At 37.7% G+C, this 12,187-nt stretch overlaps 1 protein-coding gene across 1 annotated transcript in view; it reads right to left on the bottom strand.

The window, feature by feature from the left end:
* Positions 1–31: 31 nt before the first annotated feature.
* The window catches only part of LOC117172488, a 43,154-nt gene continuing 30,998 nt past the window's right edge, over positions 32–12,187 (bottom strand). The window contains exon 2 of the mRNA XM_033360477.1: positions 32–5,160. Within this exon, the coding sequence (XP_033216368.1) occupies positions 4,111–5,160 (1,050 nt within the window). The 3' untranslated portion in view covers positions 32–4,110. The remainder of the gene's footprint in view (positions 5,161–12,187) is intronic.

The following is a 12,187-nucleotide window of genomic DNA, read 5'->3' as shown; positions in this document are numbered from 1 at the left end:
GTGGATTTGTAATAAGTATAAAATGCTTGCGTTATATATAGAATAATACTCTTTATTGTTTTTGATAGTTGTTGTCCATATTATGTGTTGGTGGTTTTTCTTTTTTCCAATGATCATTCCGCTGTTGGTATTTTGGTAAAACGTGGTACGTGATACAATCGTGGCTAAGGAAACGGCATACTGTCACTCGATCGCTTAATTCTATTGGATCCTCCTTTGCCTGCTTGCGACTAGAGTAATTGTGGTTTTTAATTCATTAATTGTTTGTTTTTTTTCATTTCATTTCTTTAAATAATATACAATTTACAATACTTGATTTTCATCCCGATGAGGCGAATGAAGATCCAAGACGAGCGATCAAAAACGATTTTCAGACGCGCCTTTTGTAGTTTTCTAATCTTCTTTTCTTACGAAAGGGCCCCGCGAAGATAGTGGATAGTCGTCGAAAATTGAACAAGGACCGCTACTCTCAATCTCAAAATTGTTTTAAGATTTTTTTTTTTATTATATATTTAAAAACTTATGAAACAGTTTTAAGCTACTTTCAAAAGACCAAGTTGCAAAACTCAAATCAATTTTAGATTGTGAAGAACTCGGTCATAAGAAAACATTCATACAACAACGAGACCAGCTCAAATGCCATCGCACTCAATTCGCGCTTTTCATTTTTGCCTTTCTTATTCACATTATTGTATTTTAATTTTTACAAAAAAGATTCAACCCCCTCACAATTTCTCTACTATTTACAATGTACAACGTTTATGTCTGTCTTGCCTTTTCATTTTCCAGCGGTTGATCAATTCTCAATTGATTTCCATCCTCCCGTCACAAAAACTTCAAGCCGCATTGGTTTTTCAAATCAAAATATCGAATTAATGCCTTTACTTTCATTTAACTGCAAAACCAATCGGTTTCATTAGAAATTTCACTAAAATTCAAGTTTCGATTTTCCGAAATATTGTGAGAAATTTAAAATCTATCAATTTTACAAAACGCCCATAAAAAGCACTGACGGTGTCAAAAGTTGGAAAAACTTAGAAAATGAAAAAAAAAATACTTTTTGAAAACATAAAAAATAACATAGTAAAACAATTTGGGTGCTGAAAATCATACGAGGTTCATCAACTGCATTGTATCACTTACCAAGGTAAATATATAATAATCTTATATATATATATATTTCTCGTTTATATATATATATTTATATATAATATATAATAATATCTTATATGTATATTCTTTTATATCTAGATTTCTCATCGCTTTTAGACGCAGCTTTGTGTGCTATTTATACTATTTACAAGATTTCCTCACAGTCACTAAACAATCCTATGTCTTCTCTCGCTCATACCTGCGATTGCACCAGACTCAATTCACTCCCTTCGTTCGCCGTTATGTTACAAAGAGCTTAATTTATAGTTCGTGAGACCTCTTTCTTTGTGCCGATTTCGTGGAGGTTCGTCTCTTCGACCAAACTGCGTCTCTCTCAACACTCCCACTTTGAGTATTGCTAGGTATTTTTTTTCTACAGAATTTTCCCCTACGTATATTTAACCTCCCGAGCTCGAAATACGAATCGAATCACGCATGCACAATATTTCGAGTCTACCGCACCTGCGCTCTAGGTCCCCACTACTTCTTATCTGTACACGTGCGACACAAATTTCCTTTTGCATTATTTCTATTTCGCTTTTTAATCAATCCAATTGCGGACATTTTTCATAATAACAAATACAACCCTTTTATCAAAGATCTATCGAATTTCGAGCCAGAAGAGATTTTTATTTGTTTAGGGAGCATTGTGAGAGACGCTCAATCAGATTTTTTTTTTTTGTTACTTAATCTGTTTGTGGCCTTCTAGTTTTCGGTTGTTCGGCGGTAGATGGCCGTGCGCAATGGACGAAATTCTTGTGTTTTTCCCCTCTAAAGCGCGAATAAAACCTACAACGCGCGCTCGGCCAATCCGCCGCTCAACGCGAGCACAATTTATGGAAGAAAACAACAATGGTTTTAATCATACACACATACATACAAAGATTTTACTCTTGTCTCTTTTTCTTACATTTCTCATGTTACTAAAATTAATATTGGTCGTTTCAAATAAAAGCAAATAAATAAAGAAAAAAATTGCATATTTTAACGTTGCCTTTGTAAGTGTTCTGAAATTTTTTTTTTGCGTATAAGATTTTGAGAATGTCCGAAGAAAGAGAAAACAAAGAGTACATTTTGTTCTTAACCCTCTTCTCGTTCACATTATAATTATAGCCTTAGTAACATATATTTTTTTTACATCAAGTACCTAGCATTTCCGCATGTCTTTGTTTAATGTTTATATTGAAATACCTACTGCGCATGAGTTGTATACCTATCAACTGTACTACACATGCGCAGCAGATATCTCTTGAGTACTGTGGATGTGTGTATGAAGATGAGGGCATTACGTTTCATTAATTACACGTTAAACCAACTTACATCGTATCTAATTACGTTGCTTTTAAGTAATCAGTCAAGCCCATTCATCGATTAGCTTTTATCGCTTTAGATCTGTTTATCCATATTTATATTGTTTTTTTTTTAAGTATAGCTACTCTCTTAGGGCGACCGATCAGTAATTCTTGTGTTCCCGAAACTATAAACTTAACTAAATGTCCGCCACACACAGACTTTTGCGCTCACAGGCGATTCCTAAATCGCGGGAGATCAGTGATGCGCAACAATCTTTGCACGAAGTTCATTCAAGTTCTCATAAAACGAAGTACAAAATTTGCATCAATGTGAATGCTCGTTAAGTCAAGATTAATCGCAGAAGACATTTTTCGAATCATGATTTTTCCTAATTGATTAATATTAGAAACTCTCATTTTATCAGTTTGTCAGTCTAGAAGGATATCCCTTGCAGTCATTATTGACATTTTATTTACGAATACACTCCTTAAATAGAAACTTGTTTGCAACACACGCTGGAAATGTTTGATTTTCGATGCATGTGTATAGCGAGTATCAGCACAAAGTGATTAATTACTATAAATTATTATAAAATTGGCAAAAATTGCTTGAAATGTATGACATCCGAGAACTTACGGTAGGTTTGTTTCTATTGCTTCTCGAGTAAAAAATTTCCCGCATTTGTTAAAACAAATATTATGTGTGACAGTTACCGAAATTAGGCAGTTCTAGCTTGTGTGAATAAATTGTGTGGTATAAATTGGTGCACAATACACAATTTGAATTAGTGTAATAATGTCATTAGTTTCTTTTCCATGGTACTATATTTAGCAACGTATTCGTAAACTCCGCTTACCAGAACAGATAATAAAAGGTATGAACTCTGGTAGGCCATCACACAGCCTATTTTGTCAAGGTTTATTTCTGATGCAGAAAAATGTCTTCACCTAACTAGGTTCACGTCAAGAACACAAGACTACTGGTCGATTAAGAAGAAAGAGCACCAGGTCAGACATCCTAGCACCATTTTTGTGTATCTGTGACTCATGCGAGTGGCGGACACGGCATCCGTGTTTTCTTACCCTGGAGAACGTCAGCCAGGAAGTGCTCATACGCCTAACTTGCCGTTTTACGTTCACAAGGAGGTCTCGAAATTTCACTTAATAAATTACAAAATGTTACTTCATGCACATCCCTTGGAAGCACTGCACAATAGAGCATTTTTTTGAAACTTTCGAGTAAATTGGCAAATATTTTTCTAAACAAAAGCAGAATTATCGAGACCTCCTTGGATCTGGCCATAGGGGTTATACATTGGAAGCTTGATTCATGCTTTGCGCTACCGACGCCTGGTGACTTCGACTGAATATCAAGCACTCGGAGTATCGAGTTGTTTTTTAGCGCTATTAGTTCACCGGGCGGGTTTTACAGTTTGCGAAAAACCGAGGAAGGGGAAGAAAATCGAGACGGCGTGTAATTGACGCGAAGAATTAAATACACACGGCGAAGCGCCAGAAATTGGGTCTGCGATGGAATGCACGGACGCTTGCCACTTTGCGTCGCGACGCACAGTCTACGACGGTTTTAAGGGTTTTCCTACTTGCCCTGGGGCGTCAGGGGGTAGAAATCGATGAGGTGACTCAGCGACGAGAGAATTGTCGAGGGCTATGATCCAACGCACATGAGCGACTCGTGGTTACTACTCGTATTACAAGTGGAGCCAGCACCGCCTATAGAGCCGTTGGAAAGCTGATGATCATGGACATTTGTACTCCTGAGTATGTCGTCCGCCGAAAGCGGAGTGAGCTTCCATCCTGGCAGTAGATCGAGGTCTAGATCGGGACTTAGGTCGACGTCGAGGAGCTCGTTGTTGTTAAGGGGGTCGAGGGGCGATTGACTCGAGAGGGAGAGTACGCTTCCCCAATTTATAGACCGGCTATCGTCACTATCGCCGATGCCGGAGTCGGCGTCAGTCTCTGCGGAAGAGAATGGAGGTAGGGGAAAGGGCGTTAGCCTGCCTTGTTCCGGAGGTTGGAGTTGGGCCATGGGAGCTGGGACTACAGGTTCCATAGGTGGCGGACTCCTGTCCCTTTCCATTTCCCTCTCTAGATGCCTTAAGGTATTGCAGATGAGCACCGATCGGTGTAGGCTAGGGTCCGGGAATTGGCGATACCTCGCTAACTTGCACATGGAGATGTTGAGGACGGCAAGCCTTCTCTGTCGGTAGCAGGCTCTCCCTCTTCTACACCAGCTGGTTCTCGATCCCTCGCAGCATCTCTCGTTGGCACGGTAGCACGAGCCAAGCTCCAGGTAACTCTTGCCGTTTTCATCCCGTCTTATCGTCGGGGGTTCGTAGTGATGGGGCTGAGCCCACTGAGGTTGCGGCCTCGAAAGCTGATTGTAGCCATTGTTTGCGGGACCGCGTTGGTAGTAGTGCTGCGAATGATGCAGCTGAGCCGGGGGTGGTGGACTGGCTGCCGGTTGGCAGGGATTCGCCTGCAAGCAGGGCGACGATGACTCCATTTCGAAGTACGAGGGCGATGTCGTTTGACTAAGGGGCGCCGTGTAACCTTCCTCCATCGCCCACCAGCTTCCTTCGACTCGACCAAGCTTTGAGGGGCTCTCCCCCACATCCATGTCAAATTCCATGCAGCCCACTCCTCCCTCCAGCTTACGTTTTCCTGCCGTGGCCTGCAAACCCATCATTGCACAACTCTGGAACATAAAGAATAAGACAACATTAACACATATTCTTAGAGTATAACTTGAGTGATTTTAGGTACAGTATGCGAGATTTAAAAAAATCTTTTTTTCCGCATGACAAAATATCAATCTATTCGCGAGGCTATTTGACAAATGTGTCATGCCTCAAGTCTTGACGAATAGATAATCACTAGGAAAGGGTGGCGACATTGGTCTCCGGTTTTGTCATGCGGAACCTAGTTTGTAAATCTAGATACTTTTATTCACATTTGACTTCAATAATATTGCTCATGTTTTTCAAAAAAATAACTAATTTGGTAATATTTTCTGAATTAAAAAAAAAAGTAAATTGCGATAAAAGGGGAAAGCCTAATTTTTTACTATTTTCGAGAATTAATGTGTAACGATGCGGGTATTTTTAAAGTAATTGTAGAAGCAAAGTCCTCGTGTTAAATGCGAACACCTTTCTCGACTGTCGGGGACCTTGTCTCACGGTTCCAGTGGAAACCATAGTGGAAACGAACAGCACAGGCCTTAGTGCGTCGTGACTCAGTGGGTCGGCTTGCTGACAGAAACGTGGCCAAGGAATGACGTCAGGGTTCCCTTCCCCGTCGGAAGAAGTCATCGTTTGGAATGAGAACTTTGATAGAGGAAAAAATCAAGAGGGAGTTTGTATTACTCATGCTTTGAATCAGCTGCTATACGGGACAATTATAATAAGCCGATGTACTTATACTAAAATAAATTTTCCAAATTTTGCAATAAACAAAAATCCTTATTCATCTAAATAATTAATAACGAAAATAATGAGTAAAGTCTAATAAAAATGCTATGATAAGATTGATACAAACTAATTGTTAATTTCAAGAATAAAAAATAAATAAATAAGGTTATTCTTATTGTTTAATGAATCAATTTTTGTAAGAGAAACTTTCCGTATTTTAATTTTGTATAAGAAACAAGGTATCATATGAAGATTGAAGCTGGGGACTGATTTTCAGGGGAGTAGATTTTTTAGGTCAGACATCGATAGGCAGGGAGTGGTTTTACTTTGTCCCGCATGAAGCGATTGCTACCACATGGGTGAAAGTAAGTGAATAATCGTTTTCCCATCCCCACCCTGTTGGAGCCCCGAGGGTATTCAAAGACTCCGCGAGATCAAATGAGAACCTCACGTCGGACAAGAGTTCTACGAAGCGTCGTTAGATGTCATCACCAATACCTTCATGGACTCTTAACCCACGTGGTCGGCACATGACATTTGATTCGTGAAAAGTATTCTGCCATGGCCATCGTGTAAAATCCAGTCTGTTGAGCGTTGGTTGAGAATACAATAAAAACTTAACGAAGGAACAATAAAAATCTACTTTTAAGGCATCATATGTGCCAATTCTTTAAATAATTCATTTTTATTTATCATTTTAGTTATCATTTTTATTTTATCCGATGTTTTATATTCTTTAATATTATAATATTATTTATTGTTAAGTTGTCAAGTGGAAAAGGGATTTTAATTGAGATTATAGGTTATGTTTTACAGTCACGGCCGTCTGGTTTTTAGACAAAGAGGCTCTCATACCTCAAGCAGAGGATGTAGGTTAATTTTTGTCCATAAAAATGTATCTTCTAGACAAAAAAATCAAAAATTTCGAAAATGAGTCTGTTTTTTCCTCCGTAGATGAGAAAAATATTTGTAACTATCATGTGGCTAATTTTTCCTTTACGAAGGGAATTCCCAGACTGAATTTATCGAAGAAGAGGCGGCACAGAGCCAATAATTTTACAGCGGTTGGACGTAAACACGCATCCGCTGCGCGTCCTACTTGGAATACGATTCACTTGGTGGCTCTCTGTTTCTGTCCAACAGAAAGAACGATTCTCGGGATTCTGGAGAAAAAACGGAAGAAAAAGAATTGAGTGACGTGTAATGGAAATCGGGTTTCCCTTTCTGTAGAAAGGAAGGACACTTTGTGTCTTAAGCCTGGATGTAAGTTTCCAACGGTAGCAAATTCAAATTTATTTCACCCGCTCTAGAAGAATTTTTAATTTGAATTTCGCGCCACGACCAATTGGTCATTCAACTCCCAATGAGTCTGGAACCTGATTACCGGGGTTGCGCAACGACCTAATTAGGTTCGGCGGGCGTAACATCGACGCAAAGTAACCGATTGCAGGTAATAACAATAACTTTCTCGAATTGCTTGGGAATGTTACAGGTTCAGTGAAAAATGCTGTGAATACGTCGAAGCTTGTAATTTGAGGGCGTAAACGCAGATAACATACACTATTTCGGTAGAAAATTTGCATTCGCCACGACATCGTAAAAGCCTCCGATGGTCATAATAACAATGGGCGCGTGAATTTGTAGATGGTCCTTTGTGTTTGTGTATGATTGTGCCGATGTAATCGTACTGCGGGCACTTGTTGAATCGGGAAACCCACGGGGCCCCGCGTAACAGATTAGCTACGGCGCAGAATGCACGCCTTTTAACTGCCCATAAATCAAAGTCAAGAACTGCACGAGAGAACACAACTGGCCTGTGTGTACATAGGTGTATGACCGCGTCCTTGCTAACCCGGGGTTGCCGCGAAATCCCCCCACACTACGAGCTCTTGATCGCTTCATTCCGACGGGAACACGCCGAAACGAGTTCGGGAAGGTCACCCACTTTCGAAAACACATTAAGCCGCATTAAGGAATGTTTTCCGTTAGAGGTTTCTTCCGAGATACTTTACGCGCCCTTTTAATAATTGCAGATTTGCATTGCGCGCCCTTTTTCGAGCACGAAATTCAAATTTGCAATGTAAGATAGATTATAAATAGCCAAGGTCTAGTGTCGCTGACAGTGAACCAGTGATCTGTCCCAAAAGTCATAAAGCGGGTCGAAAGCGCCACTCATATACATATTCACAATTACTCTTATAAATTACCATATTACCAGCGTTAAGTTCTCGTATTCACGTCAAAAATGTGCGAATAAATTTCTGCCTAATGATTTAATTCACGATGTATTCAATTTCCTGATCATTTATTTGAGGTAACCAAAGTGTAAATATTGATACTTGTTGATTAAGGTTAATATATATATATATATTTTTTTGTTGAGATTTTTAAGCAGGATAGCCATGGAAATGTAATTGGAAGAAAAAAATCCCTATTCATTTTCTCCGTGTGTCTCTGTTTGCCACCATTGGTAAAAATGCAATCTTTCGAAGAAAAGAAAAATATGTTGAAACAAATGTACATTATTGAAAATACTCAGAAAACTGTGCAATATCGAACAATGGAAAAGAAAATTTTTTGTAGCATTTTTAGACAGGAATCATGTTTCTTTCGGACTTTTTTCTTTATACTTGCATATTTAAAAAACACTACTTAAGAAAAAAGAAAATTTTTTTAATTTTCAACTTTTGTGTTATGAGGCCAATATGTTTTGTGGAAAAGCAGCATACTAATAATAATAATAATAATGTTAATAATAATATATAATAAAATATAATAATAATAATAAAATAATAATAATAATAAGCCTCAGTGGCTCAGTTGGTTAGACACTCGGACTTCACCTCAGAGGTCCGGGGTTCGATCCCTGAGCCGGTACCTCTAGAAATTTTTCAATGTACCTTTACTGAGGTTCTGGTGGTTCGGAACCCACTTTCCCCCCATCGTGTACTTGACTGCAACCCAGTCCGTCAATGATGGGGTAAAAACCAGGCTTTGTCCAATATGTCTGGGCAGACTGCTCTCATCAGATCACTTGATTGCATTATAAAAATGCGTCCGCGACTGATGATATATACCGGGAGAGCCCCGTGCAAAATGATCAAATAAAAAATCCAACTCTAACCAAAAATGCCTTCGACATATTGAGCAGTATAAGCCTGTGACAACATTTCGCCACAGAAATGTTTTTTTACTTCATTACTTTAAAATCTTCCAAATTTACAAAAAGTTCCAGTAAAGAATAAGGAATTGAAAAAAAAATTTCTTATAAGCCCATCCTGAATTAATAATAAAATGTTAATATTATTATTTTTATCAATACTAATATTATTAATAATTAAAATTCAAAAATATTTACAGATTAGTATTTATTTTCTGAGTATTTAAATAAATATTTATAATATTTCAATGCTTGGAAAAAACTGGAATGTTCAGTTGAATAATTTTTTAGTATTTCCAGTGTTTGAAAATCTCGCAACGAAACACGCAAGCAAGCAGTAGTCAGCGCTTCACGAAGCCACCGCACCGACAAGATTCCGTTTCGTGCGATGAGGTAATGTTTGCCACAGCGAAAGCCATGTGTGTTTCAATGGATGTGCGCATGTGATCGCGCGCTTATTTCATGATTGACCAAGAGGCATACAAGCTCGATTATTTTTATAATGATTCACCACGATTTGCAAGGAGTGGGGGATATTTAAAAAAAAGGAAAAAAATAAAATGAGTGTTCCAAAATCCCAAATTTGAGTAAAAATTCGTACAATATGAATATACATAGTTTTGGCTTGGAGTATGTACGAACTGTTATTTTGCAACAAAAAAAGTATTTTTAAACAATTTCTATCAGAAAATGGACTTGCGGACAAAATTCAATTGCGGAAGATGACTTTGTCGATGAGCTCGAGCACGATCGAGGACGAACTCGAAATCCAAGATCAGAATAATACGTTAGGGACTTATTATTTAGCCGGAACTTACTATTACTGTAAAAGGCAAAAAAGACACAAGTTACTATGAGATCTTTTTCCTCATTTATTGAAAAGTTCCTTTGTAATAAATATTAATAATTATTTTTATTGGCACAGCCAGATGCAGCTTTCTCTTACATATCCAATTATATCAACTAATTTTTTTATTAATATTTGGGAAACAACATAAAAAGCACTAAGGAACGTACCTAATCTTAATCTTTTATAATTAGAAAAAAAGCAAGAACATTGTTTAAAAAATCCTTTTTTTAATTATAAAAAATAGTACCAGATGAAGTACCCAATTTTCAACTGTATATTGCATTTCGTGTGAACGTAAGTTGGGCGAAAATTTGTTGCTGTCGTAACCCTCACATGACCTTAAGTTGAATATATTGAGCTTCGAACGCTGCGGGAAATTTTGGTGAATTTGTCTTTGATGGTAGTGTAATGGGTCCCGAAAAAGACGTTCGGTGATCACGAGATTCTTGCCTTCGTAGCTAAGTAAGCGCGTGATGAGGTAATGTTTGACACGACATGTACGAAGAACGAGCTGTGGGCTATCTAACTAAACCAAATGCTTTTATGAGGATAGGCAACAAACTGGGGCCCCCGATTCAGGGCTGTATCATAGCCCCTCCAGAATTAATACACATATATCTTCCAGATGAAGAAATATTTGCAAAGGTACTTCGCATTATTCATGACAATATTTAATTACAAAAATCTCTATTTTTAGAATTGTCAATACGTTCGAAGCATAAAAGAACCATTTGAGTAATAGGGAACGACAGAAATATATATTTTTATGAGAAGTTTATAAAGTATTTTCGATTACATTTTCTGAAATATGTGACAGTGAGTTGTTTTTAAAAATGTGAAAGACAAGCCTGAGTCAGTGATAGATAAAACAGTCAGTCGGTATTGGTCGGATTGTGAGCAGGACTTTTGTCCGAGTTTTGCTGCGCCACGACAACGACGTTCATGCCGAGGATGACGTCAACCGACCGTGTGTTATTTTCGAAAGGGGACTCGATACAAACTGCGCCGCCTGCTGGCGAGAGGTCAAACCATTCTGAGCGAACGTGCTAGAGGTGCTGCGCAGGAATTTTATTATGGAACTATTTTGCAATGCTTTCTCAGATACAAGTACATGAATCGATAAGACCTTTAAAAAAAATATAATAGGGTTAAATCCTATTATATATATACCTATTGTAAAGTAATAAATTTTGCAATGACTAGAATTGAACATTTATTTCAAAATACTTTTTATTATTATATTATTTATAAAGACATGATTACAAAGATTTGATGCCACAATCTTCACAGATTAATTGTTAGTTAGAATTTCGTGTCTAAATGGACGAGTTGCACGAACCAAACAGAAAATTGTATCATATCGCGAAATTTAGAACGTAAAAATAATTAGTTCCGAGAAATTAAATGCAAAACTAACTAAAAGTTTCAATTACTTAATTGAACCAATTTTAATAGAAGAAATTGAATATAGAGAATTTCAGTTTAAGTTTCTTATACCAGAGAGAAGCATTCAGAGAATTAAGAATCAACCCTGGAAGCTGCATGCGAGACTTGTCGGTATAAAGTCCGCTGAAGATTAGCGCTATCTCGCGCGTGGATAAGATTGCAGCGCTGCGAGTTTAGCGCAGAGCGCCGACTTCAAGGACTGTCTTAAACGATCCAAAGATCCGTCGATCTCTTCACTAGATATATCGAGAATTGACTATAAACAGGTATCTTCCCGCCAACATCCTTCAATCACTGACAAAGCGATAACTAATTATTATTAATTTATAACTTGCGACCTCAGTATCAATCCCTAATTGACTAATTAATTAGTAATCTCTATCCGCCTATTATTTAATTTATTGATTACGCCTTTTCAGGGAATAATTTATCTTTCGGAAGTTTATCGTTCATAATTGAGTGTTGGAATTAATTGGCCTACTTCTTAATTTTATAGCACAATTTTTTATCAGTTCGGTAGTTTACGACACATTTAAATTTTTATTTAATCTAGAAGATTCGTGCGCGCCAAGGCGCGCGCATTTATTTCTGCAAGATAATAAAACTGTAGCCTAAAATACATTTAAAGTTATTTTTGATCAAGAAATACGAATTTTTTTCTTACAAATGAAATATGTTAAAAGAATCATGATGACTTTTAGTTAAGTTTCTCAGAATGCAAGTAAGTAATTCAAGCCGGTGACACCTGTGACTCAAGGGAGTGAAATAGCCTTCTTTATTGTTCTCACTTTTTCGCATCGAACACGTGGTCGGATGCCCTTCATCCCCTTAACCCTCAGGTTATCTAACCTGTAACAAC

Source organism: Belonocnema kinseyi, chromosome 5 (assembly GCF_010883055.1).
Source record: "Belonocnema kinseyi isolate 2016_QV_RU_SX_M_011 chromosome 5, B_treatae_v1, whole genome shotgun sequence".
Classification (NCBI taxonomy): Eukaryota; Metazoa; Arthropoda; class Insecta; order Hymenoptera; family Cynipidae; genus Belonocnema; species Belonocnema kinseyi.
The sequence above is the reverse complement of the archived record's forward strand: the minus strand, read 5'-3'. Positions and strand labels throughout refer to the sequence as shown.